Source organism: Microcaecilia unicolor, chromosome 8, assembly GCF_901765095.1.
Source record: "Microcaecilia unicolor chromosome 8, aMicUni1.1, whole genome shotgun sequence".
Classification (NCBI taxonomy): Eukaryota; Metazoa; Chordata; class Amphibia; order Gymnophiona; family Siphonopidae; genus Microcaecilia; species Microcaecilia unicolor.
Window position 1 is genome coordinate 10,472,937 of NC_044038.1, and position 18,930 is coordinate 10,491,866.

At 43.0% G+C, this 18,930-nt stretch overlaps 1 protein-coding gene across 1 annotated transcript in view; it reads right to left on the reverse strand.

Annotated features, from left to right (window-relative positions):
- Positions 1-263: 263 nt before the first annotated feature.
- Positions 264-18,930, reverse strand: part of LOC115475711 (ubiquitin carboxyl-terminal hydrolase 22-like) — a 42,448-nt gene continuing 23,781 nt past the window's right edge. Inside the window, exons 3-9 of the mRNA XM_030211636.1 lie at positions 18,455-18,560; positions 14,149-14,307; positions 11,292-11,418; positions 9,740-9,831; positions 6,419-6,481; positions 5,323-5,472; positions 264-421 (exon numbers count right to left, since the gene is read on the reverse strand). Coding sequence (XP_030067496.1) covers positions 379-421; positions 5,323-5,472; positions 6,419-6,481; positions 9,740-9,831; positions 11,292-11,418; positions 14,149-14,307; positions 18,455-18,560 — 740 coding nt within the window. The 3' untranslated portion in view covers positions 264-378. The remainder of the gene's footprint in view (positions 422-5,322; positions 5,473-6,418; positions 6,482-9,739; positions 9,832-11,291; positions 11,419-14,148; positions 14,308-18,454; positions 18,561-18,930) is intronic.

Consider the following 18,930-nt stretch of genomic DNA (forward strand, 5'->3'; position numbering starts at 1 on the left):
TATGGAGATGAGGGTATCCCTCCCCCTTTTTGCCTTCCCACACATCCTCCTAAGGGAACATTAGGCAGGGACAGTGCCATGGCTGCTCTGCCCCCATTCACCGATCATTCTTCACCCTCTGCGACTGGCTGTAGTTTTCTTCCCTTTCTCCCTCTGGCCATCCTGGACTGCCGTGCACACCGAATAGTTCTGTTCTGGCTCCACCAAGTGGTGAGAGTCAGTGTCAAGTAGGTCCTGTTACAGCTCAGTGCTGGTTACTTTTATAAGTTTGTAAGGTTTTTTTTTTTTTTTACATTTTTCTTTCCAGGTAGGTTTGTGTGTTATTTCAGAAGGCTTGCTTTCTTATATAGTTCTTTTCTGTAAATCTGTTGGATAAGGCTACTCGTACTCAAGAAACTTCTTGTGATAGAAAAGCAAATACCTAAAAAGAAAAAAAAAAAAAAGAGAAACATTTAGGCCTTAGCCTCAACATGCGTTACAACTCTTACCATTCAGTTTCTGATTTGCAATAGCCTACATCAGTAAGAGATTTAAGGAATGGGTTAAAGGAGAATTAAAAAATTAAAAAGGGGGGACATAAGAATGGAAAGCCAGCAGGCTAATTCTCTTGCACAATTTTAAGGAAATAAAAAGGTCAGCCAACAAGCTGAAGGTGTCAACATTTATGGAATGAAAAAAAAATTTATATATATATATATACACACACACACGCTAGTAAAAGAGGCCCGTTTCGAACAGAAGGGAAACGGGCACTAGCAAGGTTCCAGGGCCCCCTCCCCCTCCTCTTCTCCCCTATCACCCCCTCCCTCCCTCCCTCCTCCTTCCCCCTCGTCTCAGGACCCCCCCTCCGATTTCCACCGCCCAGCGCCTCCCTCCCTCTGTGTCTGTGGCCTGCGACTGCAAGGAGGAAGTGTGCTGTTTAAAAAGTGCAGCAAGTACAGACGCCGCTTCAGACAGGCTGTGGTTTCAGCTGTTCCTCTGGTCCCGCCCTCATTTTCTGTTTGCGGAAGGGCGGGACCACAGGAACTGCAGAAACAGAAGCGAAACCACAGCCTGTCTGGAATAAACAGTATAAATAAATAAATGCAAACTGTAATGCGTGTCTATTAATGCAGCGTTTCCCAAGTCCAGTCCTGGAGTACCCCTTGCCGGTCACGTTTTCAGAATAGGCATGAACTTGATTTGCATACACCACCTCCATTATATGCAAATCTCTTTCATGGATACCCTGAAAACCTAACTGGCAAGGGGTATTCCAAGACCGGACTTGGAGAACACTGTATTAAGGTGTGTCATTCGGACTGTGCCGACACTATATATTGCCTATTAAGGGGTTTCATTTGTATTGTGCTGACTTTGCAAGTATTAATTCTCTGCTGCCTACTATGATATAAAATTTGTACCCTGCTAACATGCATCATATTTCTGTTGTATGACTGTTCTACTGTCCAGTTTTAATGTGCACATTTCTGATTCTGTATCATGTTATTCCTATTACTAGGATTATCAGTTTGCCTGTCTCCAAATTTACGTTGGTGATTGTATTTATACTGATACTTTGTCATTTTACTATTGCCGTGCTGTTGTTAAAATTGTAAGGCTGTACCTGATCCCCAATATTCCTAATAACTAAAATGACTTGCAGGCTTTTTACCTCATTTTCACATCAGGCCTGCAGACTATAGCAGAATTAGGGGGTCCTTTTACTAAGGTGCGCCGAGAAGTGGCCTGCGCTAGTGTAGACATGTGCAGGTTCGTTTTTCAGCGCTCCTGCAATAAAAGGCCCTTTTTTTTCAGCTGAAAATGGACGTGTGGCAAAATTATATCCAGATTATATCTCACCTTGCACTACACCCCAGCTGGAAAGGCTGTAAGCACGGATCTACTCAGGTGTCAAACTTTCCCTTCATCAGTGCGCACCTATGGAATGCACTTCCTAGAGACATCACCAGTCTGAGGGACTACCTGACCTTTCGCAAGGCACTAAAAACACATCTGTTTACCAAAGCATTTTCTCCGGGAACAATGTAGGCCACTGCTTCCACCACCTGGCATACGTGGATCCTGTTTAGTCCTAATCTTTTGCACTGTTATATGTAACGTTTCCTTTCTTTCTTGCCTTCTACTCTACTATTCTCATTTGTATCTTATATCTCCGGAGTTCTCTCTCTCCGGTTTATGTAAGTCACATTGAGCCTGCATGTCTGTGGGGATAATGTGGGGGTACAAATACCTTAATAAATAAAATGAAAATTGGTGCTCGTCCATTTTGGGCCTGAGAACTTACCGCCACCCATTGACTTAACAGTAAAGTCTCACGTGTTAACTGGGCGGTAATCGTCAGCAAGCATACAATGCCGATTACCACCCAGTTAGTGCTGCGCCGTGGAACTTTTCTGGCACGCGTAGAAAATAAAATTACCACCCAGGCCACGTGGTAGCCGGAAGATAGCTCAGAATTGGCATGAGTTGGGTGTGCGTAGGCGCCGACGTGGCTTAGTAAAACGGCCCCTAGACTTTTAGTTGAAGTTCCCAGAGTTTGGGGAGGGGGGTGAGGGTGCCTTGACATCTAGCAACCAGAGTTTAGGTCCAAGCATAGGAGGGTCCAGGCAGAAGTCTGTGGCTCCTGGTGAAGGACTGTTATAGGGACATCGTGCCATGGCTGCTCTGCCCCCAATTCACTGATCGCTCTTGATTCTCTGTGACTGGCTGGGCTGATGTATGAGGGGAAACCTTCAGGTGGTTACTAAAGCCAGTTCTGTAGCCTGGCAAAATCAAAAAAGCAAGAAAAAATAGTGGGTCAGAGACTAGTTTTGACTAGTCTTTCTGCCAAAGTGATTAACGCAGTGGTTCCCAAACCTGTCAGGTTTTCAGGCTATTATGATGAATGAGATATTTACATACTAGGAAAAAATGCCCGTTTCTGAGCGGAATGAAACGGGCGCTAGCAAGGGGCCCCCTCCCTCCGTCCCTCGAAGCTACTTGCCTTGTTCGCTGTGGGCCGTTTCGGCCCTCGAGTGTCAATAGCTCCGCCCTCGACGTCATGACGTTTTGATGCGTCATGACGTTTTGATGCGAGGGCGGTGCAGACACTCCAGGGCACACCAGATATCTCGGGCGCCTCAATTTCCGTGGAGGCTTCAGAATGTTGGGGTTGCCTTTTATATATATAGATAAGAAAACGTGTCTCATAAATATTCATCATAGATATCCTGAAAACTCAATCATGAAGATGGGGTTGGAATCAACAACTGCAGAGGGAACAGGATGAGAGCACTGAACTCTGCTGAACACAAAAGGAGGAGAATTAGAAGCACCCATAGCAAGGTCAGTGTGCAGAAGGGAATATGTGGCAACTCACGTTTGTGCAGCGGCAGAGCTGAGACTCCAAGTGCAGAACAAAGGGTCGAAAGGGTAAGAGCCATGTACGGCTGATGGGCTTTTGTAATACAGAACTTCAATTTTCTACACTTTCATGGCCAGGCTGGAGTGCTGTAATATATTGCTCCGCTTCTATACAGCTTTATATTCTTTTGGTGTCAGTACAGAACAAATCCAAAATAGTTCCATACGGGGGTTCTCGGGGACCATCATACTACATAAAGCAAAATGAACTCGCTACTCTAGTTACGTGCAGTCTGAGCTTAAAATGCACCATGAAATGTTTACCTGCCATTACAACTAAAGTTAAACTGTAAACTCACTTGGGACTGTCAGTGTGGGCCTTACAATCTTGTTTGCATATCTTCTTTAATCTTTATCTTCATTAAAATTCTTATATACTGCTAAACAATACACCGAAGGCATCCTTGTCAGCAGCCATATCGCAATCTCTTTTCGTTATGTACCACAGGGCCCTTTGGACACCCAGGAAGAGCAAACAGTCTGGGTCTTCTGATTGTGATTTATGTTGGTCATGCAAACAAGCAACAGGAAACTCTTATGCATCTTCTGCTGGAGTGTCCTAATCTGGTAATATTCTGGGCAGATGTTTGGGACAAGTTACAGAGGATTTTGGGGTTTCAAGAGTCTTTTCTAGCAAAGTATATAATCTGGAAGTGCACTTGCACCCCATTTATATTTTCAGAGAGCGATAAACAATTGTTCGATTTCTTAGTCTCTATTGCGTTGAAATTAATAATATCCCACTGGAAAGATAATTCTCCAGTTAATGTTATTCTTTAGTGGAACTGGGTCTTGTTGGACAAAAAATATGAGCTACTGTCAATACGCTTTCTACCTGGACCTACTAATGGTCCTCAGAAGTGGAAAACTTTGGATCTCTTTCTATTATCTATGGCTCAGCTTCTGACCAATGTTTGTACTCAGCTTAATGTATACCATTGTATTGTAGTATAGTACCTGTTGTTGGTTTTTTCCTGATTGATGTATTATTGAAAATTCAATAAAAATATTTACAAAAAAAAAATCTTATATACTGCTAAACAATACACATTAATGACTGAATAAAAACATCTATAAAATCAGTCACAAAAAAACCCCACAGCAACAAAATGAACCTCTCCACAGCTCAACCACATTCTACAAGAGCCTTTCTTAAATTAAGAGGTGAAAAGCCAAGTTTTAAATAAGCTCTTAAATTTCTTCAAATCATTCTCCAACGATCCCTCGATAGACTATTGTGCCAAAAAGGTGCCACGACAGAAAACATCCTTGATCTTATCTCTGGGGTTACCTTCGAAAGCTCATCAAAAATGTATTAAGTTAGCCCAATAAAAAAGGTATCGTTTTATTTTGTTTGTTTTATTTCTACTTATTACCTTTAAAAGTGGACTAGCACGGCTACCCTACCACTTTACCCAAGATGTTAAATTCTTCCGACATGACCTGTATCATTCAATTCAATTCTTTTCCTTCAGGGCCTGATGCGAGATCTCTGATATTCATGAATAAGAAGTAGCTTTCTGTGGTTCATGATTGACTTTTTTGGGGTAGTCTCATAAGCCTTGCTCTGAAGTTGTCTTGCACCCCCGATTCCTTTATAACCATTATTGTAGGACATTTCTAATGAGCAGCCAAACCGAGGTCTAAATGGTCAAAAAACCAGTAGCAACATCAAGGAAAAAGTTCCTGCAAAAGCCACTCAAAGAACATTACCACAGTAATAATGAACCTTCTATCCGATATGACCGAAGCGTCATCACAGTTGTAGCCTTTGGCAGATAAAATATAGGCATGAACTGGATGTCCTGTAGAGTGACTGAGGAAGCCCAGAAGTTTCCACTGCATAGGACAAGCTAAAGAATTAAAGACCCCCATCGTGTTACCTGGTTGTTACAGAGGTTTATTTTCATAACATACCCTTCACTGTCTAGCACATCTTTAATGGTAGCCTTGGTAATAATGGCGTCATCACATTTGAACCACTGGTCTTTGTGCTGCCGGATGAAGCTGGTATAGTGCCCGCTCTCCAAGGTTCCTTGGTGATTAACTACTGCAAACAAGGAATACCTACAGGAGAAAAACCACAGGAGACAGTTCTAGAATCAATGAGAATCCAGCCCAATTTTAAGAGAAAGAACATAGACAACCTTGCAAAAATTTTCTTAACTTATTAAAATGACTGATTTTCTCATATAATGTATATTTTCAAACATATCTCATCCATACATCTGCCAAGGACAGTGACCCACTCTTCCTTTAAACGTGCCAGATCCAGATTAAGGATATGAATTAATCCAACTATGAACTCTCAGTTTATACTCAGTTTGGTACACCTTGCTCTAGGCTGGTCTCTCCCAACCCCAGACAAAGGTAGACACACCTTCAGCAGAGTGCTGCTATTAAAATATAGTCTTATGGTACATCTTGCTCTAGGCTGGTCTCTCCCAACCCCAGACAAAGGTAGACACACCTTCAGCAGAGTGCTGCTATTAAAATATAGTCTTATGATGTAGCCAGAATAGCGAAAGAGCCTCACATCTACTCTTAACGCTTGGGAGACATGTTGGCCAAACCATAAAAATGCTGAACACGAATTTGATGACTTGGTAGCCTTATGCCTATACGTGTCATAGGGAGGTAGTTTTAAAGAACGAAATGAAATTTTAAATGATCTTCCAGGTCATTTTGTACATAAAACATGGTATTTCCAGGACATCAGTACCCTTGTGTTCCCAACTCCTCAAGTTCACTAGACCAGCGTCGGACATGGAGTACCCCCTTGCTAATCAGGCATTCAGGATATCCACAATAAATACGCATGAAATAGATCTGCAAACACTTCCTCCATTATTTGCAAACCCCCTTCATGCATATTCATTGTGGATATCCTGAAAATCTGACTGGCAAGGGGGTACTCCAGGACCAACTTGAGAAACACTGCACTAGATGTTCAATCGTACCACCCACTAATGTAGTGTTGCCCTGAAATGGGACACACAAACGCAGCACTTACTTATTGTCGTTGTTTAGACTATCTGTTGGTTGAGGATACTGCCCATTCATTCTGCTCTCTTTACTGCAACAGAAGACAAGAGATATATTCTACTAAGTTCCAAACTTGTAATCCCTGATGCTGACTGGGTTTAAGACAACAAAGAACTTATTTAAGCCTAAAGACGTTAAGCAGTTTGCTGGCAGCCAAAAAAGCAAACAGAATATTAGGAAAAGGGTGAAAAATAAAAGAATTTTATGACGTCTCTGCATCACTTCATGGTGCGACTGAACCTTTTGTGTGCAATTCTGGTCATCCTATCATATCTCCTTTCAGCTGTCTCTTCTCCAAGCTAAAGTGCCCTAATCTCTTTATCCTTTCCTCATCCTCAAAGAAAGGCTTCCACACTTTATCATTCTGGTGACCCATTTCTAATTCTATCTTTTTTCTGAGATGCGGAGATCAGAATTGTATACAATATTCAAGGTCTGGTCACCACACCATGGAGCAAATACAGAAGCATTCTGATATTGTTTTATTCTCCACTCCTCTCCTAATCATTCCTAACCTTGTTCGTTCTTGGCCACTGCCACACACAGAGCCAAAGATTCCAAACCATTTTTCACAATGACACCTAGATCCTTTTTCTGGGTGGTGACTCCTAATGTGGAACCAGCATCATGTAGCCACCGTTTGGGTTATTCTTCCCTCAGTACATCACTTGTGCGCGTTACATTTCATCTGCTAGCTGGATGTCCAGTCTCCCAAACTATTTGTGATTTAACAATTTAATTTTGTGACATCTGAAAACGTGATCACCTCATTCACTGCTCCTCTTTATTATTATACTAGTAAAAAAGCCCCGTTTCTGATGCAAATGAAACGGGGGCTAGCAATGTTTTCTTCTGTGTGCATGTGGGAGTGTGTGTGTCCCTGCCCTCTGGCCTCTTTCCCCTCCCCCCTCTGAGTCCTTCACTGTTACAGAGCCAGCGATTTGATTTCGTGCTCTGCTGTTTTCCTTCACTGACTGTGTTACAGAGAGGGCGGGGCAGACACTCATAGGGAAACCGGATATCTCGCCCCCTTCACACTTCCGGCTGGAGGCTTCATAGAACGTTGGTGTTGCTTTTTATATAGAGAGATTAAGCACCAATCCCAGTACAGACTCTTGGGATGCTCCAATGTTCACCTTTCTTCATTAAAAAAACCTGACCATTTAACCTTCCTCTTCCTTTTCTATCTTTTAATCAGTTCTCAATCCATGAGAGGATATTGCTTCTTATCCCATAACTGCCTGATTTCCTCAGAGTCTCTTTAGGGACTCTCTAAAAATCCAAATAAAACTCAATCAACTGGCTCGTCTTTATCCACATACTTATTGAGGCCTTCAAAAAAACATGGCAAGACTTTTCTTGGCTAAATCCATGCTGGTCCTGTCCCATTAAACCATAACCATATGGTTCAGTAATTTTGTTCTTTATAATAGTTTCTACCATTTTTCCCATATCAACCCAAAGCCCTTTTTAAACATTGACATTAGGTTGGTCACCCTCTTATCTTCAGGTACTATAGACAATTTAATGATGTTACAAATCTTTCATTGACTTTCAAGATGGTTAACACACACGCTAACAGAAAAATGGGTTGTAATAAAAATAATGCCATGTCCCTTTTGCCCAAGTGATCCTACCACCCACTGGTTCATCCCAAAGCCTTTGTCTTACCTATCTCTGGGCCCTGTTTACTAAGCCGTGCTATAGGTACGTTAGCGTTTTTAGCACGCGCTAAATGCTAGAGACACCCATATGAATATATGGGTGTCTCTAGCATTTAGCGCACGTTAATTTTAGCATGCGCTAAAACCGCTAGCGCACCTTAATAAACAGGGCTATATGTGCCAAGTGCACATGCCCCTCTGTTACCTATTAAGATGTTTCGTTTTATTAAACCTTTGTTATACAAAATGCTCTACTGTACTATTTTAATGTGTACATTATTGACAATATCATGTTACTAGGATTTAATTTGTGTAGCTTGAAGTCTACCTCACTGTTCTTCAATTTAAATTCTTATTAAATCTGTTGAAAATACCACTCAGTTCAATTAAAAAAAGGAAAAAAAATCAATCCACTATGATCAGAAAAGGTGATATTCCTGATACAACCAAAGAAAAGTGAAAAGGAAAAAAATTGATGACACCACCTATGAATTTATAATATGAGGGACAGCAAACTTCAAATTAACATATTTCAATAATAAGCAATTTTAAAATACAAGCAAATCATCACATACTCTTTAATACCCCTAACTAATCCCCACTAACGCACAATGATACTCCCTCACGGTCAATACTGCTAACTTTTTCTCACCTCAGTACTAACTCTTCTAGATGTGCTGGATCCAGAAAAATACATAATCTTGATCCTGGAATCTAACAAAACATTTCTGAGGACATTTCAAAAATAAACCAGGGGTCCTTTTACAAAGGCGTGTTAGCACTTTTAGTGTGCTAAACGCAAGAGACACCCATATATTTCTACGGGTGTCTCTAGCGTTTAGTGCATGCTAAAAACGCTACCGCACCTTTGAAAAAGACCCCCCCCCAATTCCCAGGGACAAAGCCTGAGAAATTCCTTCCTGATCTTCTGTAACTTAACGATACAACAAATTGTAAATCCATGAAAAAGTTGCAATCTTGATACAAAAAATAACCAGTATATTGTCTCAATGTTCTAACTGGCTATAATGCTGGTCATCTGGTCATTTGATGCTGTTACTACAATCTAAGGTGGATGTCAAACTATGCCTGTTGTACACTGCCTTGGATGAAATCTCTTCATAAAGGTCGTTAATAAAGCTTACAAATAAAAGCTAAAAAAAAAAAAGACATTTTCCCCCAGGTTCTATATAGCGTGAATGAAACTGAGCACAAATCCGGTCGTACTCTGGATTTGCACGTGTAATTTAATTAGTGTGACAATTCCCACTCAACAAGCAATAGAATTCACGCGCACAACTTGCTAGGCGTTTTCTGTAAAGTGGTGCGTGTAAATTCTAACGTGCGCTGCCAAAAAGGAGGCATAGCTACGGGCGGGCTGTGGGCGTTCCGAAAATCTACAGGCAGGGTTATAAGAAGACACCTGCTCCGTGCCTAGCTTAGATGCTGGTATTTACACCAAGTTTTAGGCGTATTCTATAAACCGTGCCTAAGTCTAGGCACACTTTACAGAATACGCCTAGGCGGAAATATTCTTGGTGCCGATTTTTCAGGCGCCACATATAGGATCTAGTTCTTTAAATTTAACCAAACTTGTCTATGTTCCCATTTCCTTCACATCTTACCTTGAGGCCATAAATGGTGTCATGTCCAGCTCCAAAGGAAAAGAGACATACGTAGTGATCTTTCGCCTCAGTTTCGCTGAGTGTTCAAACCGCTAGATGAACAAGAGAGGACTTTTCAGAGATAAATGTGCAGGAGGTACTTCTGATACTCATCTATGACTTCATGTGCTAATTGAACCACAGGGGGGTAACTAATGGAATCACAGGCTGTCACTGTAAAGCTAGATTCTATCTTACAAATATCTCGATCTTGAAAGCTACAGCAAGGATCCTCTGACTGTCTCGTTTCATTTAATAAGTATATTCAGAACCACTATGGTGCCAATTCTATGTGGGCATCTCCTTTTAGGTGCCCCGATGCCACGCTCTGTGAGAGGAATCTGGGTATCCAGAGTCTGTCACACAATACTAGTCTAACCCATATTGACACGCCTTACATGCAGTTACATCAGTCATAGACTTGAATAAGTGCAGCAAGGGTACACACAGCTACTGTAAGTTGCACACATAAGTGACAGCCCCACCCACATGTACATCCTCCCGTACTACAGCACTGACGCATGCCCTTATAGAATGGCATGTAGGACTCTGACACACTTAGCTGTGACTTTTCTCTACACTTACATGTGCAAAAGGGCACGTACCCATGAGTGCCTAGTAAGAGAACAGGTCCGCATAAGTAGAGTCAATGGCTTAAACTCTTCAGCAGGCCTAAGTAGAGAGATTATCTGCACAGTGATTGAAAATTTACCAGATCTTTTTGCTACTCTGCCCTTGCTCCGTCCCTTCACTGATTATTACCTGGCCAAGAATCTCTGTATCGTACAGTATATCAATTCATAGATAGCAGATTTGTATGTTCACCAGCCTCCAATGAACACAACTCTTGTCTGAATATCAGTCCATATGCAAATCAAGATATGAGCCTTTCATATTTCAGAAGGGAAGGGGATGAGATTTGATATACCACCTTTCTGTGGTTACAATCAAATACAGATACTTATTTTGTACCTGAGGCAATGGAGGGTTAAGGATGCAGTGGGAAGTGAACCCAGTTCCCCTGGTTCTCAGGCCACTGCATTAACCATTAGGCTACTCCTCCAGTCCAAATACTACACATGTAGTCAATATGTAGTATTTGGGGCGTTTATTTCCACTGCTATGGTTAAATGTGCATGCAGAACTCAGAAATATTTAAGAATAAATTATTATGAATACAACACAAAATTCAGCTATGCAAACTCACCAGTACATTGGGTCTGAAAGAATTAAGCACGGACTTGCAAATTTTCAAGTAAGAAATGGGGCAAGACAAGATGGGGAGCCTCGAACACATCTGTCCGAGGACAAGGTCAGATGACTATAGCCAGAACTACAATTACACTAGTTAGAGAAACGGGATGGGAAAGACCCGGGCAGTCTAAAATGTCAAGCGACAAATATGCTCCTTATGCCTCTGTGCAGAAAGAGAATACAGCATGCCCCACCCCAGCAAAATCAGCCCAAACCAAACGAAATGCATACGACGCATGCTCTATCAGCCGCCACTTACTTTGAGATGAAAACAGGCCACAATAGGTAATTTCTTCATAGTAAGTTGTTTGGTGGATTCCTGGTAGCTATGGCAACCGCTACATTTGATTTTGGCACTGCTTCCTAAATGTTCTGGCCTTGTAAACCTGGCAAATGTTAAGCGACAAATTAAAAAAAAAAGAAAAGAAAGACCGTGTGTGACATGGTTCCCTCAGCGTGTCCTTCCCTTTCTGCAACTACACAATCATTTTCTTCAGAGAGGCAGCACAGGACACACAGCAATTTCTGCTTTGCAAAATGCACAGGGTTTTTTTCAGTCTTGTTTTAGGGAGGCCGACCTATTGCCGTTAACTGCCTGCAGCTGAGTCCACATTTTCAGCCCCGGAGATCGATTACTCGTGGGAAGGACGATGCAATTACTTCCTTCATGCGGTTTGGTGCTGTGTAACATGTCAGTGTGGCAAGGGACAGGCACAAACCAGCACACCAGACCTTAAACATGTACTAAAGACATATCTGTCAAGCTAGTCCATTCATAAAAATAAATATGGGAAATAATTTCTTACACCGGGACCTGATAACCACATACGAGTCCATTATAACACTTTCTTTCAAAAAAAAAAAAAAAAAAGATTGGTTTGGCCTGTTACTTTAACCATCAGATTGTGCTTTATGTATCCATCTTTAATAGTGTTCAAACACTGACTATATGGGGCAGAGTTCAAACCCCTGCTACTCCTACTGAAGCTCAATTGCCCATAGATCAGTGCATGTATCTCACCTTCCCCCACTTTCACTATAAGATCTTTGGTGTAGGGCAGTGGTTGCCAAACGTGGTCCTGGAGGCACCCTAGCCAGTCAGGTTTTTAGGATATCCACAATGAATATTCATGAGAGAGAGAGAGAGAGAGCTGGCGGCAGTGCATGTAAATCTCTCTCATGAATATTCACTGTGGATATGCTGAAAACCTGACTGGCTGAGGTGCCTCCGAGAACCACTGGTGTAGGGAGTTATACCGGTATCTAAATGGAAACAAAAGCACTATATTACAGGCAGCAAAAATAAACTTCTTAGCAAGAAGTGGAAAATATCCCACACACCTAGCCACAAAGTTATTTGCATTTCCTTGTATTCTAAGATCTATATTACAGTTTTAAACACATATTTGTTCTGACTAGCTCTGGTTTCCTTTATTGCAGAAGAGCTCTGAACTCCAAAATCACTAACCTGAGATCAGTTTTCATCAGTGGCGTACATACGGGTGGGCCTGGGTGGGCATAGGACCACCCAGCTGCAGCACTACACTGCTCTCTTCCCCCCTCTCCTCTGAGGCGTCTGCACTTCGGTCTCTGAATCCCTTCCCTCCCCAGTGTCAGTACAGGTGTCCTCGGCGCCTGCAGCGATTCATTCTCACTGCTTGCGCCGGCCCTGCAGGCTTCCATCTGCCGCATTCCGCCAGACATGAAACAGGCAATGTCAGCGAGGGCGGGACACGGCAGATGGAAGCCTGCAGGGCAAGTGCAAACAGCGAGGATGAATTGCTGCAAGCTCTGAGGACGCCTGTACCGACCTCAGGGAGGGACAGAGTTCAGAGTACAGGAGCCTAGATGCCAGGACGCTGCAGAGGAGAGGGAGAAGATGTGGGGTAGGTGAAAAAAAAATTCTATTTTCTTAAAAAATATCTCCAGCAAGATATTTGTGGTGTGGTGGGAGGAAATACATAAGTACATAAGTATTGCCATATTGGGAAAGACCAAAGGTCCATCGAGCCCAGCACCCTGTTTCCAACAGTGGCCAATCCAGGTCACAAATACCTGGCAAGATCCCATAGGGGCCACATGAGCGTGAAAAGGCCCATCCAAAATACCAAGTCTAGCTACGCCTATGGTTTTGATACTGCCTGTATTTTTTTTCAAGGTCCTGAGGTACTTTACCCAGAGATTTTGCATCTGTTTTCAAAATGAGAACTCAACTGTACTTTCACTTTGAAAACTGTAAAACTGTTCAAAGAAAAGGTTCCCTCGCACAGTAAGCGCTTCTTCTTAGTGAAAACGCAGTTTTGGAAATCCAAAACTACACGTGTTGTTGCAATTGCCCCCCCCCCCCCCCCCCCAGGGATGCCTCTGCTCAGTGCAGCCAGAAGACCACACACACCATTCACATGTTCACTCACAGACACTGTGGGTGACTTTCACATAACCCATATTTGCAAATTAAACCACATGGAAACTGCTTTAAAAATTACCTTTACACTGCAAACTCTGCCTTGGTAGCTAGAATGTGTTACAAAACTAAAACAAAATTCTATGCATTGAATCAGAGCAACAAACGTATATTAAGCACCGAGTAGACCTACTTGCAAACCGCTGCCAATGTACTTCAGTTCTAACATGCAGCCCCCTTCTCCCTCCCTTGGTTGTGGGAACTCCACAAAGCAGAGGAGGAGAGCCTGTGGTGGCTTTTTGGATATGGACATGCATCCTGGACACGCTAAGTTTAGCCTTGGTCAACTCTGGACCCGGTGGTTCCTTTTTGGAAAAACTTACTCCATTAGTAATTCTGCTTATTAGTCACCCTAATTGTTGTTAGTGTTCTCTCCTTATTCTGCTGTAAAATTCATGTGTTGTACTTCTCTACTTTTGTAATTCATGTAAGCCACATTGTGCCTGCATTTGTGGCAAAATGTGGGGTATAAATGAACCATAAATAAATAAATCCCTTTAACACCTAATCCTGCTCAGACAATTCTTTATAGCAACTAGCAAATATAAAGCCATCTTCTGCGTAGCAAAGCAGCTACACCTAGACATACAAAAAAAAAATTTTTGAAGAACGTTTTAAGTACAATGTATTAAGAACTATCAAAACGCTCTACCTTCTCAGGCAGTCTGTGAGCGTGGTGGTTCCCGACACGTGGCTTTCCCCGTTCACCGTACCGCCTTCACTTCCTGGGCTCAGTGGCCAGAATGGGGTAGAGGAGCCTGGCAAGTCCAAACTGATGTCCCAAAAGGGATCTATCGTCGTAGAAACGCCACTGACAAAAAAAAAAAAAAAAATACACAAAGCACAAGCGTTACGTACAAAAGAAAGCATGATGGCAGATGGGATAAAGGCACATCAGAATGTTAGTTTTCAACCACTAGAGGGCACTGAGATCACTAAAGCACTGAAAGGCTACCACTGTGTTTGATGTGTTTTCACAAGCAACTCCTTTATTTCAATATACATGAAATAGGACCCACGGATTTAAAAAAAAAAAAAAAAAAATTTACTGCATGTGCAGAGCGCATTTTACAGCTAATGACATTCAAGTGATTTAGAGCTAAGAGACTGCCTTCAAATATGTAGACTCTGACCGGGAACTGGTATAGCAGTACAGTCCTTCCTAGGCAGGACCGCAAAGCATCCTGGGATACAGGAGCAATACTGTCCAAAGGAAGGCAGGACTAGTGCAGACGTATTGCAAGACGGAAGGCAGAGAAATCCTTCTGCCACACGGAAAGAGACCTAATAAAAAATAAAGGCATAAAAGCACAGCTTTGGCGTAATCAATCATGAGGCTGGGGATAACGCTGCGCATATTTATCAGCCACATAAATCACTTTCCTCAGCCTCGCACTGCAAAAAAAGATCCAGGGCCAGGAGGGGGCACCATTCACCTACCTATTTTCAGATCATAAAACCAGATTGGTCCTGCAGAGAATTTGATTCCTTGTAAGGCATCGACGCCTTCTATTTAATAACCCAAAGATAACAGTATATAAATGAGTGGTCAGGTCCCTGATGGCTAGATTTACCAGTTGCATTTAAGGGTGCCTTAAATTTCAGTTCCTAACTAAACTACACTTTCATTTTGTTCTCAAGTGGCATCGACATAGCCTCCCTGCCATTGGTTTATTCATTAAAGGGGGGGGGGGTCTTTTACTAAGCTGTGGTAGCGCTTTTAGCTCGCGGTAGAAATAAGCTGGTGGTAAGTGCCGAGATGCCACCGCCAGCTGATTTCTACAGCGAGCTAAAAATGCAACCATGGCTTAGTAAAAGACCGCCTAAAAGTGTGGTAACCTGTATGCATTAATCGTTGCAGTTCTGTGTTAATGGGGCAGATTCACAGCAAAAAAGAAAAAAGAAAAAAGTGGAAAAACACAACTTCAAGAGATCAATCCGAGACAAGGGGTGAGATGCTCCAGGAAAGCTTTATTAGGGTCCCTACACGGTCCGTGTTTCAAATTGAACCTGTTGGTACGAGGCAATACTTTTTATTTCATTTTATTCAGAGACAACATTTTATGAGCTCCATTGTCTGTCAGTATATTCTGTGCAACCACTGATCGACCCCTGATGAAGGCTTTTTTAAAAGCCGAAACACGGACCGTGTAGGGTCCCTAATAAAGCTTTCCTGGAGCATCTCACCCCTTGTCTCGGATTGATCTCTTGAAGTTGTGTTTTTCCACTTTTTTCTTTTTTGTTGAACTTTTGTGGAAACTTCGAACCCCTTTTTGTTTCTGCAGATTCACAGCAACCAGTAGAAAAGTATTATAGTTCCCTTTACAAATATACTACTACTACTACAAATCATTTCTATAGTGCTACCAGTCGTACGCAGCGCTTCACAATTGAACATGAAGAAAAGACAGTCCCTGCTCAAAAGAGCTTACAATCTAAATCAGGACAGACAGGACAAATAAGGGATAAGGGAAGGACAGACAGAAGGACACATAAGGAAAAGGGACTATTGAAGAGAGGAAGACAAGATAAAGGTTAAGAGCAGGTGACAGGTTAGGAATTGAAAGCAGCAACAAACAGGTAAATATAGAAATGGGGACTCTCTTCAATCAAATGCAACTTATAATAATCCCCTTTAAATATGTGTACCTCACTTCCTTAATCGATTTAACCTTGAAAAAGTTTAAGAAAATAAAAATTTAAGAAACTGATAAAATTATCAAGGTTAAATCGATTAGGAAGTGACGTACACATATTTAAAGGGGATTATTATAAGTTGCATTTGATGAACGTATTACAGCTGTCACGTTAGTCTACACGACTGCACACAGATTACTATCCTATATAATAATTCTCACCTCCAACGTTCTAATGTGCTTGGGACTGTGGCTCCCTCGGAGGTGGTCTGCTAGGCAGCTTAGAATGCAGTGACGTCACTGACAGCTGATTCCAAGGGGGAGGAGCACAGCGATGTCAGAGGGGAGAGGAGGAGCGGCTGCAGGGACGACAGCCAATGCCAGATGCCTGTCTACAGAGCCGTGTTTCAGGTTTAAAATCTTTTTTTGGCTTTTTTCTTTTTGTACCGGCCACTGCTGCTCAACAGGAGACGCAGCAGCGGCTGGACAGCGTTAGTATTGGCGGGTTGCGGGTGGCGATGGGGTTGATGTGCCCGAGGGGGGGGGGGGGTAGGGGCTTGGGTGATGCGCCGAGGGGGGAGGGTCACTGACATGGGTGGCTGGAGGGAGGCATGGGGAGGGAGGGTTGCTGCACATGGGTGGCTGCAGGGGGAGAAGAGGGTCACTGGACATGGATGGTTGTGGGGGGGGGGGGCAGGGAAGGGGGAGGTGGGGAGGGGGTCCTGAGACCAATGGGTGGCTGCAGGGGGAGAGGAGGGTCGCTGGACATGGGTGGCTGCAGGGGGGGGCAGGGGAGAGAGGTGGGTCGCTGGACATGGGTGGCTACAAGGGGGGGCAAGGGGAAAGGAGAGGAGGGTCGTTGGACATGGGTGACTGCAGGGGGGGCAGGGGAGAGAGAAGGGCCGCTGCACATGCGTGGCTGCAGGGGCAGAGGAGGGTTGGTGGGGAGGGGGTCCTGAGACCAGATGGGTGGATCCGGGGGGGGGGGGGCAGGGGAGACTGGAGGGACGCTGCAGTGGGGGGATTACCTTGCTAGCGCCCGTTTCATTGCCTACCGAAACGGGCCTTTTGTACTAGTATTAAAATAAAAACAATCAAATATGATACTATTTTACTGGATGAACTTGCAGTAAAATTAGTGTGATCTGTGTTAAAGAAACTAATGTATGATAATATGCACTATCAGTACAAAAACATTTCATGACACAGGACCTGCACAAAATACCTAGCAAGCCCAGTAATTTCCATGCTGAATCTTTGTTGTACCTTCACAACACAGCAGCAAAGTGCTGGGACAATTCTAATAGGCAAAGTTTGTCCTGAAGGCTCAGTGTTGAAATTAATGTTCAGAAGAGCAAACCCCACCATCTCAACGTAAAATACCTGGACACCTACGTCACAATTAAACCAAAGACCTTAATGGACATTACCTGACTCTTCCTCCCCTCTCCCTCTCTAAGACCCCCCCCGCCCCAATCCAACCTACCATACATGTACTTCATCCCACCACAATATCCTTTGCATTATTCACACCATGCATTTGTTCATACCGGAATCGGCTATCGCCGTTAACGGTACTATGTAAGTCACATTGAGCCTGCAAATAGGTGGGAAAATGTGGGATACAAATGTAACAAATAATAAATAAAATGGAGGAATGGAGGGCGAGAAAGAAGGAACAGGTCCCTACAGCCATCACAAGCATCCTTTTAGACTGAAAAATGTACAAATATTTCCACACCCGCTAACACCAAGCCTCTGTAAATCTTCCCATCCACGAACAAGACTAAAAGGAAAAATTCCCTGTAAATGCTCACTGATAATGAATGGTTCTACTGCATTGCTGCATGCCAAAATGCACCACTGTGTGTTATTCATTGCAAGTCTTATTTCTAACAACATATCTTAACGCAGGAGCACAGTTTAGTAAATCTAGCCCTTGAAAAGCAAAGTATTTCTTCCTGACCACCCCCCCAAAAAAATAAAGACACTGAGAAGCCAGGTTTACTTTTCTGGATTTTGTATTTAGTGCGTGCTTTTCTCTGTAGTAGCTCAAGGCAAGTTATATTCAGGCACAGTAAATATTTTCCCTAACCCTAGAGGGTTTACAATCCAAAGTTTTGTACCGAGGCCATGGAGGTTAAGTGACTTGCCCAAGGTCACAAGGAATAGCAGTCAGACTTGAAACCTGGCTTTTCTGGTTCTCAGTATGGTGCTCTGTGAGGATGCTACTCCATTCACTTGCCCTAGAGAAGGGCCATGGTCTCTTTCTATACCGGCTTAAAGGATTGTTCTGGGAAAGAAATCAGGATGAGCACTTACTGGCAAACTTGACAGGTGACATCAGACTGGAGCCCACCTGTGAAGATTTGGTCTATGATACAGTTACAGTGGTTGGGGTTGTTGGCCTTCTTCCCATTATCATCACCTATGGTTAAAAAAAAAAAAAACAACAGTTAGGAAACAGAAGACCTGAAAGTATTTGTGTTTGTTTGCAGATGGCAGGAGCTCAGTAGTGTGACGTACAAGATTCACATTTTGTATGGCTTTCCTACGGAAGAGGCTCAACTGTTAGCCAAACTAGGTGGTTGCCTAGGGTGGCGGTAGGCTCTGGGGGGCTGGCGAAAAACAGCAGATTAGGTCTCGACAGCCACGAAAAGAACCAGGAGTTCATGTATTTACCAGCAGAAAGGGTTAATGTTCTAAGAGCCCACTGTCCTGGAGTTTCAGCTTTTGGAAACTGCACTTGTGAGTAATTTCATAAGACACCTATGTAACATTTCCAAAAAAGCGCTGAC